The sequence below is a fragment of the Carettochelys insculpta genome, chromosome 8, assembly GCF_033958435.1.
Source record: "Carettochelys insculpta isolate YL-2023 chromosome 8, ASM3395843v1, whole genome shotgun sequence".
Classification (NCBI taxonomy): Eukaryota; Metazoa; Chordata; order Testudines; family Carettochelyidae; genus Carettochelys; species Carettochelys insculpta.
The window spans coordinates 33,677,323-33,696,434 of record NC_134144.1 but is presented as its reverse complement, the minus strand read 5'-3'; the positions used below and the strand labels follow the sequence as shown (position 1 = coordinate 33,696,434).

The 19,112-nt window shown below is 40.0% G+C and overlaps 1 protein-coding gene across 2 annotated transcripts in view; it reads right to left on the bottom strand.

Annotated features, from left to right (window-relative positions):
- Window positions 1–19,112, bottom strand: part of CHN1 (chimerin 1) — a 188,063-nt gene that overhangs the window by 40,892 nt on the left and 128,059 nt on the right. For both annotated transcript variants that reach the window (XM_075001827.1, XM_075001826.1), the window contains exon 8: window positions 405–482. In XM_075001827.1, coding sequence (XP_074857928.1) covers window positions 405–482 — 78 coding nt within the window. The remainder of the gene's footprint in view (window positions 1–404; window positions 483–19,112) is intronic.

Sequence of the window (19,112 nt, the reverse complement as noted above, 5' to 3'; positions counted from 1 at the left end):
AGATAAGATCTGTTTAAGCCTCTAATCAAAGATTGAACAAAGGTATTCTGATGTCTTTGTATCACAAATAAAATTAAGCTAAAATAATAATTAGCAGATAACTTCATTCTATCTCACTGCAACTTTTCTCCCTCTACATATAGAAACAATTTTAATTACCGTAGATACCTGAGGTACAGTAAGTAGGATCTCAACAATTAAATATATTTAAGCATTCCATAATAAAAGCTCAGTTTCACGGCTGATTAGTTTTTAAAAATCTAATTGCTTTAGCTAGCAAGAACATTTTAGCTTAAGTTTTTAAGAAACCATACTGCATACATTTACTTGCATTGTGAAGCTATTCCAGAACTATAAACCATGTTCTGTACTTATAAACTGAAAAAAGTAGGATAATTTCTTACCTTGAAATTGTGTACCTTTTCATATTTTGGAATATGTTCATTTTCTTTCAGGGTTGCTCTTCTGACAAGTGATGTCAACTGTGAATAAGCAAAGAGTTTCAGAGGTTGCCAAATTGTCACAGAAGACTTCTGAGACCCCAGTTTCATTCCCAAGGCTGCTATCAATAAATCTTGTTGATGGGTCTCTTGTTTTGAGTTGTGAACTGCAGGTCTATTAGCTTTTTGCCCTGACCAAGACTCTTTGGATGGCATTTTAAAATTGACAGGAAAGAAAAATAACAAGCTGTATTGATCTGTGCTCTTTGGAGATGAATCAGAATTCAAAAAAAGAGAAAAACACTTCAGAAACCTAAACTGATCTGGAGAAAGACACGTTCATAGTGACAATAATGATGCACTTCTTATTAAAAGGCTGATGTAACTAGGCAGATTCTTCTGGCTTCTGTTTTTACAGGGTTCCTATAGGAGCTTTTAAAACTTAAAGGTCTGAATACCAATAAAACTGGAGTCACTCTTAAAGTAAGAAAGCCCAGAGTCTGTTCATCCATTTAAAATATGTCATTTAGTCAAATAATGCATTTCTAGAAGCTTTCATTCCTACTCAATTCACTGAGGTCCATTTTGAATGAAAGATGCTCACATACTGCATATAATCAGTTTCTAGCAACAGACACTCTGCTAACCTCAGTCTAGCAAGGAGGGGTGGCAGGCTGGGCTCTAGCAGCCAGGGATGGATTAGATTGGTCACATTACAAAGGCACCTAGCCAATGAATAAACAGAAATAGTATTTAAGTACTGTATTTCTTAACTCACCCACTTTACCTCCTCCCATGTAAGACTTACTTGCTGGCTCAAGGAAAAATATCAGCAGGAAGATAATGAGCAATGACTGAGTCATGCATAATTCCAAAATGGCATCTTTTTATCATTTAAAAGCAAAGGAGATGGCAATACATTTTCATGCTAAAAATACTGTGAAAAAGGTAACCCATGAGGGACTAAAGAAACAGCACTCTTTTTTCCTATGCAGGGATGCTGAAAACTGGAACCAAAGTGTATTAATGCTGAGCCTAGCAGTCAGTGCAGACTGTTTCTCATTTATGACACTATTCTCGTGTTTGTTACATAAACGTGTTTAACAACCTTAAGCCTACGGAGTCGAAGTGTCAGCTTTTTCTTCTCTGCAGTGGAGATCTCGCCACTTAAAATGTATCCAACCAGGATTAAACTACCTTTTTTCACCCAAAGATCTGGGACTGGATTTGCTGTTGCCCTGCATGTGCACACGAGCACAAAATGAGTGGAAAGGGGTGTAAAATCTGAGCAGAAGTTTAGTGTTTCACACCCATTTAGAACGGGTGTAAATGATTACAGAATGCTAAGGGCACTGGAGGAGCTGGCTGACACTGGACAATCTGTGGCTGACACTAAGCATTCAGACAACAGGCTAACAGAGAGCCCTGCATGCACAGACATGTCCAGCTTCTCGGGGTGCAATCCTCATTTCCTCTTCCTTACCCATCTAACTCTAACCCAGAAGCATTCCCTTCTCTGCAATAAGAGCGAGAGCTGACCATGTTTTATATCCCACCAGTCTATGTGTGACGCCTCAAATGGGTGTGCAAAGGCTGAGCAGAAGCTGCATGGAGCCAGCAATTGTGAGCTGTGAGAATCTTCAGAAACTTGAGCATGATTTAATGATTTCCCTCCTTGACCAATATCTCCTGCCAGGTTTGGAAAGTATTTGGAAGCTCAAAGCCAGGTTGGTTTAGATGCAGAACAGATGCTTCACCCAATGCTACTCCAAGAACATTGCTTTTGGATAGCCATGAGCCAGTATGCTGGCTACAGACATCCTTTGTAATGCAGCAGTTGGTTCCTAGACCGGCCACATAAAACAGTGCAGTTAAACTCATGCAGGGGATTGGTTAGCCAGGCTCTGAACACTGATGCCTGAATCTCTTGCTGGGATCTGTTCCTGCCATCCCTCTACAGAAAAACAACTGTCCAACTGCTGCTAGGATCGATCAGTTTTAACCATTTCTCTCTACAGTGGTATCTGGCCTCAGTTTTGACATACCTAATATGAATCCACTTCCTGTGCTCTCTTCTCTCAATCCTGGTCTGTAGAGTCACACATAGTGGAATGGATGTGGTGGGAAGGAGATGGTTCCAGGCAAGTAGCAGAGGCTGGGAGCGGCTACGACAGCACATGTGTGGAAACAGGTGGGGAAGGAGATGCTCACACAGGTGTGTGGAAGCTGATTTGGCCATACAACTCACACACACTACTTCCGAGTGCAGAAGTTGTATGATTCATCTCAGCCACACATTTCTGGTTAAGACGACATATCACAATTCCACACTAAATTACCACATCTGGCAGCCTTCACTATTAAGTAATATACAGTTAAAGCCAAAGGGCTGTTCCAGGGACATCTGTTGCAAAGGGCTCCCAGTGACAACCAGCTCAGCAATGAACAGACTTGTTCTAGGAACCAAATATAGCCACTACCACCCAAGCTTCTCTTCATTTCAATCACCCGTTTAAAAAAACCAAAAGCACAGACACTGCTCTGAACATGCACTGACCTAGCAAGAAAATAATATATTTTCCAGCACAATTCCTAGAAGAAATGAGCCAGCCATTCTTTAACAGTAAATTTGCACTCAATTATCAGAACATACTCTTGTTAGTTCTTCTAACACTATAAATAAGTTATTTAAAATTATTTTTCCTTTTTGTCCTTTGACTGTAGCTTAATGCAATTTTTTCCCATGTGTCAATTTCCTTCTTCCTATTTCTAAAGACTAATTTCTTTTCAATTACACATTAGAGTCACATTAGCAGAAATGATTTCTGGGGCCTAGAAAATTAAATCTAGTGAACACCAATAAAAGGTAAACAAAACCATCCAACAGGAAAAACCATCCAACATCACCGCCTCACTGATGTAATTATGAAAAAGGTTTGTAATCTGAAAAGTGGCTTTAAGATAAAGTAGTGTTAGAATTAAAATACATTGAGCTAGAAAAATCTACATATCCTGGGTTAAAAACCTTACATAAATTAGCTTCATGTTGTTGATTACAAGGTATTTTCTTGTGATTACACATCTATAGGTACATATATTGTACATATCTTATATCAGTATTTTTATATTGCATATGCTATATTTTTACATCCAACCAAACTATGTTAAATAAAGTTGCCAAGTCAAGCATTAAATAACTAGGAAAAATAGCATGTGATTATGAAATCAGAGACTTCTATGTATGTACACAAGACTTCAAAATTTAAATTGCACCAGAAACCTTAATTCTGGCTGTTCCTAACTGCATGTTTGGTTTGCAACCTTGGTTTTCTTTCATTGAAGTTTTTGGATGTTACTTCTTAATTTAAAAAAAAATAGAAAAAACAAAAATTCTATTATGTGAAGACATATTGACCCACAGCTTGGCTCATTAGCAGGATTCAGGCCTTTCGACCTCTACAACTATTAGGTTATCATCTTCTACAGCAGGCTAGTTAGGGAATGCTGGAGAGGCTATGAGTCCCTTGTCAGACATGGCTTGATCACCCACCCTTATCCATCCTCCCCTGCTCCCTGCCCAGCTGCCCCAGGACCTGCTGTCTCCAATACAAGCCCCACTGCTTCCCATCCCTTTTCTGCACCTGTAACCCTGTCCCTATCCAAATCTTCTGGCTCCCTGCCTCAGCTGCCCAGCTATACATGCAGTTGCACTGCCGAGGCACTAAGGGAGCTGAGGCTGTGAGGGTGGGGCAGGAACCAGTGACTAGCTGCCCTCAATCTCCATGCTGCCAAGGAGTAGGGCTGGTGCCTCCTTCTTGGAGCTTGGAGGTCAGATTGAAGGTTCTAATGGACTGGATGTAGCCTCTGGGGTCACAGTTAGTCCCCTCCGTACTCGAGTGACTAGATAAGACTCCTTACCAATGGGTTTCACGGATATTTGCGATAGGGAAGTGTTGTTTAATGGTTACAGATCCTGCTGCTCCTGTACCCTTAGTCTGCTTGTCCCCAGCCTCCTCACCAAAACTCCTGACTTTTCTTTCCTTCTGTTCCTACCCTCCTGCCACCTCTCGGCCTCTGGTCTCCCTCTCTTCCTTTCTGCCCCTCCACCAGCCCTTTCGCTCCCTCTGCTCCCATTCATCCCTGTGCTACCGTCCACCTAGTTCCCCAGCTCCTGCCAGGCTCCCCTCTGATGCTATTCTACCTTTCATCCTCTGGTCCCCTCTACCAATATAGCTCCCTCTTTGCTTCTGCAACCATGACCTCTAACTACAGTGCGTCTCTTACCAACAGACAAGCCCCTCTAACCGCTGTAAGGGAACAGTTGTGCTCTTTTTTATTTTATTTGTGAAGTCCTTTGCAAAGTTGTAGTATTTGCTACTCTTGTTTTTCTTGTGACCTGGTTTCTCTTAGTAAGATTTAATTAGGCTACACAGCTTTATTTTTGCTAGTCACAGAAACAGTAAGATCTTAGTTTACAGTGTATCATACACAGAAATGTTTTGTATGGCTTACAATGCTCTCTAATATGTCACTATCCGAGCAACTAGCAACAGACATTATAAAGCTGAACACGGTCACCATATAACTTAATGGGTATCATACATGGTACTTCCAAAACAGTAAGCCAATATATTCAGTATGTGTTGAACAGTGAAGTAAAACTACTCAGTGAGAAATTATGATAATAGCTCCTTCCTGATGTGCACATAAACTCTCCAAAACTGGAAAATGCCAAAATCAAGCTTGTGTGGGCAACCTTTCCTCTCACTCCTTGTTCATTATAACAGAGTATTCAGTATTAGGACCACATGAGTTCTCGTTCAAATACAGTATCAAACCATGTCTTCCAACCTTAGGTACACATACGTAATATCTTGCAGTTTTTGTCATTCTCATCGGTATTTTCACTCCTGTAATTCAATATTCTTTTGTTGGTTTAGACTTTATATATAATAAATTCTGTGTATGCTAAGGAATTTATTTTACCATTAGTCAGCATCTTTATTACATACTTTTTCTTTACAATCAGCAACACAGCCTCTCTTACATGTGTGTCAGGGAATGAGATTTTTAGAGAGACCTGATTCGCTATCCACTTAACCCCTTCTGCTGTTCTCACTAAATAGCTAAGTTAGTCCATGCACATATGTGCAGAAAATCTTTCCTTGCCTGCACAGTTTGTGAGTGTATTTTATTATGGCTCACTAGACATTTTCTGAAGGATAATAAATTAGTCAACTTGGTAAACCAAGCCCCAATTTTCTCCTGTACAACACTTGGCATTTGTCTTTACTGAAGGTTATCTCCATTTCAAGTAACTTATTTCCAGGCAGTTCAATTATAGGCTTGTTCCATAAAGGTTACAAAGCCTTGACTTTGGAATCTGTGACCAGTTTACTTTTTTTCACTGTCCTTGAACATGATTTTTGTGAAACTCAGAATTTCCAGAAATTTTAGCCTGGAAGGTGATATATTTAGAACATTATGAACATCTAAAAACAGGTGTTTAGAATGGAAATGATCATACAACCTCAAATACCAAGAATGTATTTGCTGTTTGTCCTGCCATAGTATCATATCTGAAGTCAGCTCCACAACAGGATTTTGCAGTTTAAAAATAAAACACAATCCTAAACTCTTGTATCAATATGTAATACATCTCTAAATACAACGCATTTCTGCAGAAAGAGCTCTTCAAAAATTAAAATATTTCCAGTTATATTGCATTAAGTGTTGCATCATGTTTACAAAACACTCTGATGATACTGAAACATATTTATTGTGTGTAACTCTGAGTTAACAGCTATATGGAAATGAATTTGCTTTTAGGGCTGGCTGAAAAATGAAAATATTGTGACAAATTTTGGGATGCCAGATATTTTCATTTTAAAGTGACTGAAATGGACCCATTGATCAGTTTTAAAAGATTTGTTCGAAAATTCAATTTTTTTGTAAAAATTTAATTTAAAAAGTGATTGGCATAGTTAACTTTTTTTCAGTCAAATATGTTGTTAATCATGTACATTTTGACACTGTTTTCCACAGATGTTTTAATAAAATTCATAAAACTTGCAACTTTTCATAAAAAATGTAGACATGTCAACATTTTTTCACAATTTTTTAAACAGGCTATTTTTGATTAAAAAAACCCTTACTAAAATATTCAGTTATGCTTTAAAGTTCAGCGTTAATTCTAAATCTCTTTCACATGTAATCCGTCAATTCAAAAATTAACAGACTCAAAACTAAGCTAAAAAACAGGAGATAAGCCATTAAAAATTGTTGTGTAGTCCTTCACTGAGTATAAAGCATGAATTATGGCTTGTGTTATTATTTTATTAATTACAGATGGAGAATATCAATGTAATAATTTAGTAAGAATTTTAGGATCATAATAATAGAAAAGATGGTTAGATTTAGAAATGAAATACATGGTAGAAGTTTTGGTTGAACACAGTTTTCATATACAATAAACACACTTCTAAAATAAAAAATAAAACCTTCACACAGTCAATTTAAAAAAATTGTAACTCCTCAGATGCAGCTTTTCAACCCTCCAATCACCAGAGCTGATGATTCAGCTCTGGGACAGGCTGATTTAGTTTGTTATTACGAACATGATTTGTTATAAATTCACGTAGGCTATGTCTAGATTGCAGAGAACTGTCGGCAAAACATATGCAAATTGTGGAACACATTTGCATATGTCCTGCAGACAGTTCCATCAGGAGAGGCTTTCCTGACATTTGGCCTGGCCACAGGGGGCCAAATGTCGGTAAAATTCCCTCTGCCAACACATCCCCGTCTTCCTTGTGGAATGAAGAAGGGATGTCAGCAGAACGCTCCTGAAGAGGCAGGCTTCTGTTGGAAGACCTCTGGGCCTGCAGTTTAGACATAACCTTAGATACAAGTTATCAAAACTGCCCTTTTGGAAATAAGTTGAAATGACAAGTTGAAAGACTGTCAAAAACAGTCCACCATGACTGTTTATTGATAATTCTAAACCAAAAACCCCTAATATTTGCTGAGCTGGAGAACAACAGACTCAGAAGGGCTGAAAGAGACGTCAAAAGAACATCAATCCAGCCCCTAACACCCAGGCAGGGCCAAGTAAACCTTATACTGTACTGAACAGTAAATGATACCAAAAAGCTCAATATGGCAAACCATTTTCTTCCTATATCATTGGATTACATGATACATAAGAAGTATTACTAATACTTCACAAGCAAGAGACAGAACCAAGGACAGAACAGGCCCACTACTTAATGAAGGGGGGAAAACAATAAGAGAAAATGTGGAAATTGCAAAAGTGCAAAGTGACTTCTTTTGTTTCATTTTTCAACAAAAAATTAATAGGTATTGGAAGTCTGAAATAGTGAATGTCAATTAAAATGAAATAGAACCTGAGGCTAAAATAGGGAAAGAATTTGTTAAAAATTACCTAGACACGTTAGAAGGTTTCAAATTGGCAGGACTAGATGAAATGCACCATGAAATAAACAAAGAGCTGACTGAGGAGATATCTGAGCCATTAGTGATTATCTTAAAAATGCATGGACAAGGGAAGAGATTTTAAAGGACTAGAAGAGGACAAATACACTACCATCTCATAAAAAGGGGAATAAGGACAACAAGGGAATTACTGAACTATCAACTTAACTTCAGTATCCAGAAAGACCATGGAACAAATAATTAAGAAATCCATTTGCTAATGGATTTGTCAAGAACAAATCACGTCAAGCAAACCTAAGAGTTTTCTTTGGCAGAGTGACTCACCTAGTGGATGACGGGAAGCACTAGACATGGTATATCTTTACTTCAGAAGGCTTTTGATACAGTCTTGCACCACTACCCCATAAACAAACTAGGGAAATACAGCCTAGGTGGAACTACCATAATGTGAGTGCATAACTGGTTGGAAAATAATTCTGAGAGAATAGTCACCCATGGCTCACTACCAAGCTAGAAAAGCATATAATTCTTCTTCAGTAACACACATACCTTTAGAAGGCCCTGGGTGACATGCCTGTTCTCTCCTACAGACAACCTCCCAACCTCATGAGGATCCTCACGAACAGCCACAGTCTATACCCCAGGAATACCAGTCCTGGAACCTTTCCCTGCAACAAAACCCGCTGCCAGCTTTGTCCACATATCTTCTCTGGAAATACTATCGCTGGACCTAACCAGGTTACTCACAGAATCACGGGCACTTTCTCATGCTCCTCTACTAACATCATATATGCCATCATGTGCCAACAATGCCCAGATGCTTTGTATATTGGACAGACTTCTAACTCCCTTAGACAAAGGGTCAATGGGCACAAAACAGACATCAAAACACTCCAGATCCACAAACCAGTTAGTCAACATTTTAATGGAATGGGGCATTCTGTCAATGACCTAAAGGTATGTGTGTTACTGAAGAAGAATTATCGCACCGTTCTGGAAAGGGAAACAGCTGAGCTGGCTTTTATATTCAAATTCGGCACATTAACACATGGTTTAAATCGTGATGGGAACTTTCTGAGTCACTATAGGGGCTCGTCTGCATACTTGGCTCAATCTAATTCTTGACCTTCCCCCCCACGCCTCCACTCTCTGATTTGCTCACCTTGATTATCTTTTTCTGATTTGTCCTCCTTGCTTACTGTTTTTGGTTCTCTGTGCCTTAAATACTGAGTCTGTTCTGGTCTGGCTATGGTCTGAAGAAGTGGGTCTGTCCCACAAAAGCTCACCTAATGGACCATTTTGCCAGTCTTTAAAGTGCTACTTGACTGCTTTTTATCTTTCTTAGATGTATTAGAAGGAACTTTGAAAACACGGCTTGAGGACTAATTCTTCCATTCTACTGTGTGCTGATAAGGCCTCAACTGTAGTACGAATACTGTGTGGCAGTTCTGGGCTCCATATTTCAGAGAAGATGTGGACAAAGTCTCTGGAGTCTTTCTTAAAATGAGTTCTAACATATGACAGCAAGACTCAGCAGAGCGTAGATTACTGCTCCTTAATACAGTCATGCTTTTAAGACGTTAATACAAAATCAATACTGTTGCTGCATAGGTGTAGGATTAATAGTAGTAAATAGTAACTTTCTTTTACACATAGTATCGCTCACTCATTCTGTGTATCTAATCGCAGGTCTAAACAAATTCCCCTGAAGACAAAATGCAATTGGTGGGTTGCTACACTAAGAGATTTGGAAATCACTACTATAGGGAATCTTTTCCAATCTTTCAGATATTTTCACAGCTCTTCTCTGATCCTTCTCCAATGTAACAACATCCTTCTTGAACTGGGGACACCAGAACCAGATGCAGTATTCCAATAGCAATTGCACAAATGCCAAATACAGAGATGACACAAGCTCCTTACCACTAACTTAGTATTTCCCGATTTATACATCCAGGGATTGTATAGGCCTTTCGACCACGATGTTGTAGTGGGAGCCTGTGTGTCCAGTATAACAGCAAATCTGCAGAGCAACTGCTTCACAGATTATATTGTGATATCCGTTAGGTATGGCCTACATCGTTTGCCCATGGATATCTGACCTGACATTTGGATGGACTGAGATACACATTCTTTGCTTGCATCCATCTTACCAAGCAGCAGTGAGTTGGCAAGCACCTGTACTGAAAGCATGACCCTTTTCACCATTCCACCAATCTGAGCGATCAGTTACTCAGTTATTCAGGTGACTGGTGATCTGAGATAAGCGAGTAGCTGAACAGTCTTTAGAAACAGGTACATAAGCATCGCCTCAAACACTGCTCCAATAAAAACAAACAGCCTTCAAAATGGAGCAGCTCCTCGCTTTCTTAGGTGAATAACCAAGGGTCCTATATTTATTCTTCATAATCTGGAAGGGCTGATACTGGGAAGAAAACACATTTTCTATGTACTTCACAGCCCAAACTACTATATAGATTCATATATAAGGGTGACCACCACAGTCCCCAAGCACCTTCCAGGAAGCAAAGCGCTAAGCAATGTTTGTTCTACCATCCTGTTCCCCGTGCATGCTTAATGCTAGAAATGGCACGATCAAAGAACTGCACACCTTGTAATTGGACTGGAAGTGGGGATGTCTCTGATTTCCTTCCTGTGGGAGGCAGGATTCATTAAAAACTTGGAATGGCCTGTGAAAAAGCTAGGTCTGAAGCACAGATGAGCATTACTGAGTTGACTTCACCCAGAGCAGAACACGGCTATGAGCTAGGGCTGTTGCTTACGGCATAGGTTGGCTTGTTTCATTACTATATCATACTCCCTTTCCCATTCACATATGTCTCACTCACCTGGTCACAAACAAAGACTATGAGATGTTTGGGTCAGAGACGGCATTTTTATGTACAGTGCCTAGCACAATGGGCACCTGGTCGAGGCTTAGAGGTGCCAGAATAATACAAAACAGTAAATAAACATTGCTTGCAGATACTGTTCTGGAAAGTTCTTACCTGTGGCAACAGCATCCTGAAAGGAGTCAAGGTTGCCACGTGACCTAAATTTACTGCCTTCACTGAGCACAGTTTGTAGCTTCTCGATCTTCATTTTCCATTTTGTCAACTTACTTTTTTGCAGTGAATTTCATTACATTTATTTATCAACAGAAGATTTACCCAGTGCTGCTTGAGCTCTTAACTCAATTTTTGTCTTTCCTCATTTGAATCATTCCTCTGTGGTGGGGTTGGCATGAGGAATTCGGTGTGCAGGCTGCCCTGTGGAGACAGGATTACCCCAGCCCTCTCCCACCTCAGCTGAGGGCCAGGTGAAAAGCACCTCTCCATGGCCATTGCAGCTCCAGTCAGGAGACGGGTGTATGTTCCCCTCCCTTCTCCCCCCCGCCCCCCCGAGGCAGTTCAGGTTCATCTGCCCCTTGTGGCCCTCAGCCAGAGCGAGGAATGCAGCAAACTGTGCACTTTCCCCTTGCTCCCTGATGAAGAGGAACAACCAACAATATCCCCATGTCAATGAGGGGGTTCAGCTCCCCCACTAGTCCTCCCTAAAGGGCAACCATGGGGTTGGAGGCTTGGGGCTGGGCAGCCCGTGGGGGGGAGGGTGCCCCCCAGCCAGCCCCCTTGCACTGATCAGGTGATTCTGTCGCTTTTCTGTATGGTTTTATGAGAAGCAATCCCATTCCAGGCACATCCCAATTTCCTGGCACAATCAAACCCTTACCTATAAGAGGAAGCTGTTTACCCAATTTGGTGGACCTAGCTCTTACATTCAGGAGAAGTTCTTGAACAGACAGACAGACAGACAAACTCTCTCAAACATATAGTAGACTTTCTTTATTCCCTTCTCTTAGCCCTTTGCCTTCTCTTCTCTGTGCAAACCTCCACTACCATGACCAACAGGCGACTGACATTTATTTTAGTGAGGCATTCCTCACTATTTGTTGGGATGCTATTCCTCAGAGCAAATTTTATCCCAGAATGTATTTTGAAGCCATTTACAAACCTCATAATGCAACATGCTCTAGCATAGACAAAACAGGCATAACATAATGAAAAGAGAAAACTGTATTTACAGTAATCTTTCATCGTATGTCCCCTTATCAGAAATATACCACATTTGGTCATCAAAAACAATCAGGGCCATAAAACAAATATACAAATTCCACCATAATTACACCTACTACTAAAAACCTTAGAAGCAAATTATGATCCATTTCTGGAGTGTTCCACAATATGCTAAGCCAGGGGCGAGTGAACTTTTAATGTCAAGCTCCACTCTTTGGCCCTGCAATTATCAGGGTCCCCACAACCTGAGGGAGGAGCACAGGAGGAATGCAGGGGTGGTACATTTGGGAAAGGAGTGTTGGGGGTTCCAGGGGGTTGCCCAAAGGGGAAGGGATGTTCAGGGAGATGACCCAAAGAGGCCATGCAGGGGACTCAGAGGGTGCACCAAAGGGGGAGGGGCACTTGAGGGAGCACACAGGGAGACTCTGGGGGCTCACCTGCATCACCACCTTCAAGGTGCTGCACTAGCTGCTCTACTGGCTGCAGAATTATAGAGCAGGGAGGTTGTGATCCCAGGCTGTGCCATGTGCGACTTGGATGGTGCAACAGCACTATCCGGCCCCTCCCCCCGAGAGCAGCACTCACTCCACATCTGCATCTCAGGAGGTGGGGGGAGAAGTCCCAGGTGCCAGAGCACTGTGGGGCCAGGCTGGCTGCCTTACCAAGCCAGGAGCTTGCTGGCTGCCCCCACTGCCTGACGCAGGGCCTCCCGGCGACACCTCCACACAGTCTAATTGGCCCAGAGGGGTCTGTTGCAGGCAGGATGCCACATTCCCTCAACAGTGGCAGTGGAGGCTGTGGGAAGGGAGGGGGGACAACAGAGGCTGTGGGAGCCAGCACAGGCCACTGGGAAGGCAGTGGAAGCTATGGGGGGGGGAAGGTGGGGCTGATCACACGACACCCTTACAAAATTTCATGCCCCCCATTTTGGTACCCTCATACTAAACCGTTTCCTTTTGTCAAGAACCCCAATAAATCTCAACTGTTTACCAGAAGTAAAATTTCTGATAGCGACAAATTTACATAGACAAATTATTAATTTAAAAACACAGTTTTTTATCTAATCTCCTCCAAAGCCATGTTCTCATAAGCAGTTTTTACATGAAAACCTTATATCTTTTTAATTAAATTTAAATTTAGTGAGAATAATTGTTTGGTCCACAAAGCTCTCTTTGATTTGAGTTAATTTGCAGTATTCATGGAATAGGAGTCTCAAAGCTGGATATAAAGTGTGCAGGCATTATGCATGTTTCTTTTTATCTCGTTAATATTTTCTTACCTCATGCATAATATTTCACATCCACATCAGCCTTCTCATGGCAGTCTGCACTGTGCCCTTTATATTAGCCTTTTTTTTGTTCTGTGTAATAATTCAATCTAGGATGATTCAATATACTTTGTAATTGAAAACTGCAGTTCATTAATTTCTAAACATCCTTTGTATTTCATGCTACATCCATTTTTTTGGCACAGCCAGTAGCCTGAATTCATCCATATTCTCTGGGGTGAGCTATGTTGCTAAGATACATGTGTTGTCACAGTTTTTTCTCTCCAACATACTTTCAGTTCGTGATCACACTTGTTTAGCATAATTAAGACTGAAAACCGCTAAACCCTCTAATGTTTGCTAAAATAATCCCGGATATAATCTCAGCAATTGAGATGAGTTTATAGTTTTAAACATATTTTTATTACAAAATATTCTGAGTTTCAGCATTGGCAGGTAACATTCCTGCAGTTAGTAATGTGATTTCATAACCATTCTGGAGTGCCTTCTTAGTCATCCAGCACTAAATAGTGCTTGAAACCATGGTGAGCCACAATATCTACTACGACCTTACCTCGGCCTTCCTCCTACATTTACTGAGAGCAGAATTCTGCACTGGTGCAGCAAAGCACTCAGTGAACTACAAGACTGGGCTCAAGATTAATTTATGGACAAGGCCAGAGTGCAGAATAAAAATAAACAAACAAATATATAAATAAATAAAAGGTCAGATTGTGCTCAAGTAACAAATCCTATTTGCTTTACATATGCACTCAGTTACACTTATATAACTGGGGGAAAATAACTGACTGTAACTGTGTTACTTCTGATTTAAGGCTGGAGTAAATGACATCAGAGGTTTATTCCAGATCTCCAGCAGTGGAACAACATTCTAAAGTCATCTCAGAAATCAATCCCTTAGGGTCATTACCACCAGTAAAAACTTCTACTATCTAATACACCAAGAGATAAAACAGAGAGGCTGTCCATGTGCTGAACAGTAGGCATGTACTTGTTAAATGTGGGCTCTACTTGAGACACAAGAAGAAAATGGCAAGATAAAAAAAAAAAAGAGGCGGAATAAAGGGAGTTGCTAATTACAGGGAGTTTCTGTACCACCACAGCTAAACAAAGCATTTACATTTGTAAAGTAGGGGAAACAAAGCAAAGACTAAACAAAGAAAGTTTCTCCCTTACAAAAACAACTGGAAAACAAACAAAGATGAAAAATATCTTCTCATGCCTGAAACTTTTAACAGGAGTCAGGTTTTATTACACTGTTCTGATGCCTTTTGTTCTCTTCTCATTCCTGCTCCCACGAAACAATCTTGGCTTTGGTAGCTAGAGCAGCTGGGTGCTTTGGGACCTTATTTGGTGGTTTCTTGGTTTCAAACTATATTACCAGGCACTAGTGAGTCTAAAAGTAGAGTAACCAATATTCTAGACTTGGAAACCCAGTCAGCCTATATCCAATATGAACGGTTCAATTCTTCCCCTCCCCCACATATTAGTCTTCTTTCCCATTCATTACCTCTTTGTCTCCTGTGTTATTCTAATAATTTTTCCTGCTCTGTGAATATTCATGAGAGGGCAGCAAACTCACTCATTTTTCTGGTTGAAGTGATGATCACTATTGATTCCCATTATGAGAGTTAGCAATTCAGAGGATGAAGAAACTATCCTCTTAAAAAGTGAACAACAGCACTTCTGCAACAAACAATAGCTCCTTTTTAAAATTGCATTATTCTGAAAATGGGCTGCCACTAACTCACTTCCCCCTCAAAGATTTGTATGAGATTAGCTAACTGATTTAGGAAAAAGTCAGCATGTACCAGAGTAGATTGTTTCTAACCAATGGTGTTTGTTTGTCTTCTTTTAATTCATCAGCACAAATCTTTCTTAAAACATGACTTTCAGATGTGGCACAGGAAACTTTTCACTTCTTGGTCCTATTGCCAATAAAAAAAATCTGGCATTTCATTAAAAATCTGTGGTAAAACATCTTTGGAAAGAATACTTGGCTCTTCTGAACATCAAGACACATCTATGTTAAAAATCCATGTTTAAAGTACCAATTTATTTTTACAACTCATCTATTAGAATTAAATTACATACCGAACCAAACAGATGTGTCTTCTACTGCTTATTCAACCAACTTATTTCCCCTTGTAATCTTATCCAGACTCTTTTTAATGATCACTTTTCCAGACGGGAAGTAAAAACAAAAATATTCCCCCTAGTCTTTCTTGTTTTTCAATCAACACATTTTAAGTGGTTGAAACTATATAAAATAGATGTGCTTATTATTGTTTTGACTCTAAGCTATAAAAACAGCTTAAGAGAATTAACCCATTGCCCAAACATAAAATATTCAGTAGCTTTTAGCATACAAACTTGCTGAGCAATGCATCTATCTTAAAATCCTCTGTGTATTACAAAATGGGGTTGTCAGTTCAGAAGGCTTTTGTCAGTTTCAAAGCACCAAGTTGCAGGTTTGAATGCCAATAGCATTGGGAATTTGAAGTGAATGAAAAGCTGTCATTTAGCATCTGAAAAAATTTAGCTTCACAAAATATACAAATATACATGATGTTATTTCATTTTACATGCACTGGTATTAAACACGTTGCTACTTGAAGCTGATTCTGAGTCATGGGAATGACTGAACGCAAATGAACCTCACTTCCATATTCACTTTACTAACTGCTTCATGTTAACCTTTCCTGCACTATGAAATCACTCCAAAACACTTCTCACCCAATGAAACATCTGCGACATGATAAAATGCATAACACTTAAGAAACCCTTCTCAACTATGTTTAGTACAGAAACAATATTACCTTTCATCTTCATACTCATCTACTCTTGCAAAGGAAAGAGAAAAGCTGCATGCTCTTTAAATGCTAATACCCCTGACTCAAACACTGAAAACCAAGAACGTACACCCAGGAATAAAGTTTAATGTGGGCATTACACATGGCAATGAACACACGAACCCTGTAGACATGCCAGTTTCTTATTCTGTACTTTGACACAATATCTATCATTAACTGAATGCAGGATATAAGTATATCCAGAATCATTTGATCATCCTGGGCCCCAATCCTGCAAACAGGGAAGTTTGTAGGCAACTTAATGCACATGACTAGACCTACTAAAAGCCAGGAATGCTGGATAATCCAGTCAGCAAGAGTCAGATTTCTCAGTCTCACAGTTCTTACAGTACTCATAAACATCAGGAGACAAACATAGGGAACATTAAAAGCTGCACAGCTCTAAATAACTGGTGTTCACATCTTCAAAGGAGGCTAGGTTTATAAGAGTTTATAACTTTCTAATTCTAACGAGAACATTTATAAAGTCTGGTATCCTTGCAGAGGGACTAAGTGTGACTAGCTTGCAGTAATAAAAGCAAGCACTTCTACGTATCCAGGTAACTAAATTGCTCTCCTGACTTTATTCAAACTCAAAAGAAAGTTTTCAACTATGAGCTTACATTAAGCATTAAGAATTCAATTTTAGAAAAATTAGTTGTGACAGTTAAAAGGGAATAAAAATAGGGCTCAGAACAGAATGGCTAAAACACCTTTACCATTGGGGTACATAATAACTCCAGTTATTACTTCCCAATACATCTAAAATTTTCATTTAGCCATTTCTGTCCAGATCACTAAAAATGGTGACAGCTTTATTTTCTTTCCACTATTACTTCTACCCAGGTACTTTACTCCCCACAGGTTTGCAAGACTGGGGTATTCAATTATGAATGGATAACTGTAATCGCACTGAATTTGCCTGCTTACCATGGCTTATATGACTGAAAGAGGGAACATGACAGACTGATTTTGAGCTCTGCATAGAAGCCTGAAGATGTGGGTACCTATGCAAGATGATTTAAAGGTAACTGGCATAAAAATACTTATTCAATTAGATGAGAAAATATTTCCACATCTTAAGCAGGAAGGAGAAAATGGTTGACAGCTTTGCACGTAAATAGATAGCCTATTAATGTGGTAAAATACAGATGAGGAATCTCTCACTATACAACTGAGGAACAATCTGATGTTAATCCTTAAAACACACAGCATTATAATCTTGGGCTTTGGGTCATGACTGTTTCAGAGAGAAAAAGCCATGAATGCCACCACTTCCTGCACTCCCTGGGTTTTCCTTGAGAGTCTCATATCCAAGTACTGACCTGACCCTGCTTAGTTTATGAGGTTAGACACTGTCACAACTCAAGATGATTATCACCAGCTATACAGTGTTACATTATAAAATCAAAGCAAGAAAACCTAAAAATAACAAAATTATACCTTTATGGTTCCCCTAACTCAAAAAGTCCAGCCTGTCTCCTGTAGAAGTGATTAGTAATAGAAGATAATTAGGACAAGCCAGATGGAAGAAGGAGGGTAAAACAGAAACATCATCTACAGCCCAGGAAAGAGCCTGACAAATAATGAAACTGACAGTTAGCAAATCAGGTACTGAGTGCCACAATCTGAGAATATTTTATGCAAGCAGGCCTATTCCATACGTAAAAATTACCATTAAATGGCACCTTTAAAAACAATGACCTAGAGACCTACTTTGTCCTAGCTAGTACTATTGGATGAATATGGCAAGATGCTGCTCTTAAAAGCCCCTCAAATAACCACTTAGAGGCCCTCTCAAATTATTTCTCCCTGAAGATTTATCTTGGTAACCTATAATTAAAATAAAAAAAGAAACAGTCAAGTAGCACTTTAAAGACTAACAAAATAATTTATTAGGTGATGAGCTTTCGTGGGACAGACCCACTTCTTCAGGCCATAGCCAGACCAGACCAGACTCAACAGTTAAGGCACAGAGAATATTAAAGTGCTATTTGACTGTTTTTTTTGTTTTGATAGTATATAGACTAGCACGGCTTTCTCTCTGTTAATAATTAAAACAGGAGATGAGCTCTTGTGCACAGCTTACAATGCCATTACATTATGGAGTGATGAGCCTCCCATAGGATCTTCTCTCCTTCACATCTCAGGAGATGCAAAGGAGAAAGCTGCTCGCTTAACCCACCAGCACCATTCTCACTCAAACTCCGCCATCGCTGTGCTCTCCTCCACCTCTGTGTGTTTGCAGTGATAAAATTCTCCTCAAGGACAACAAAAGTTTGGCCTTTGGTCAAAGAGACGTACACTTGGAAGGGAGACCCGATCCCGTCTTTTGGACGTGCTTGGGGTTTCAGGATGGGAGATCCCTTAGTGGGTATCAGGAAGCCCATTTCTTCATGGCTGACAGCTGTATTATCTTATAAGCTGGGTGCAGGAGGTGATTCTCAAACCAGCTATTATTTGGGGCAAATAACCTTACTACTTGCCTTCTCCTGCTGCATGATGAGCTTTTCTTAAGCATTATCCTCTGTAACCCTCTGTTCCAGGCAGCGTCCTCATATCTCTGAGCAAGACTCAGGTTAGGGTTATCATCCTGATCACTCATTCTCCTTCCATGGACCCAATGGTTTTGGAGGGAGGGCCTCAAGAGCAGTGCAGGGTCAAGCAGGACAAGACAGGAGAAGAAAGCAACAACAACCCTTCCTTCCCTGCTCCACCTGACAATTAACCTTTGTCTTCACTGCAGATGAATTAGGCTAGTGTGAACCACAAGAATTTGATCTGCAGAAAGCAAGAGGGATATATCAATGCCTCCTTCCTTGGCTTCTCTTGCAGCGAAGACCTGTTCTTCAGCTTTCCCACCAAATCATCCCCTTAAGCATCAGAGATATGTATATATGACACAAATTACTGAATTACTGCTTTGTGGTACACATTCTTAAAAATATACCTTCAAGGAAGGGAACAAAGTAGACTGTGGTCTCTACAGGGAGACAGTATGATG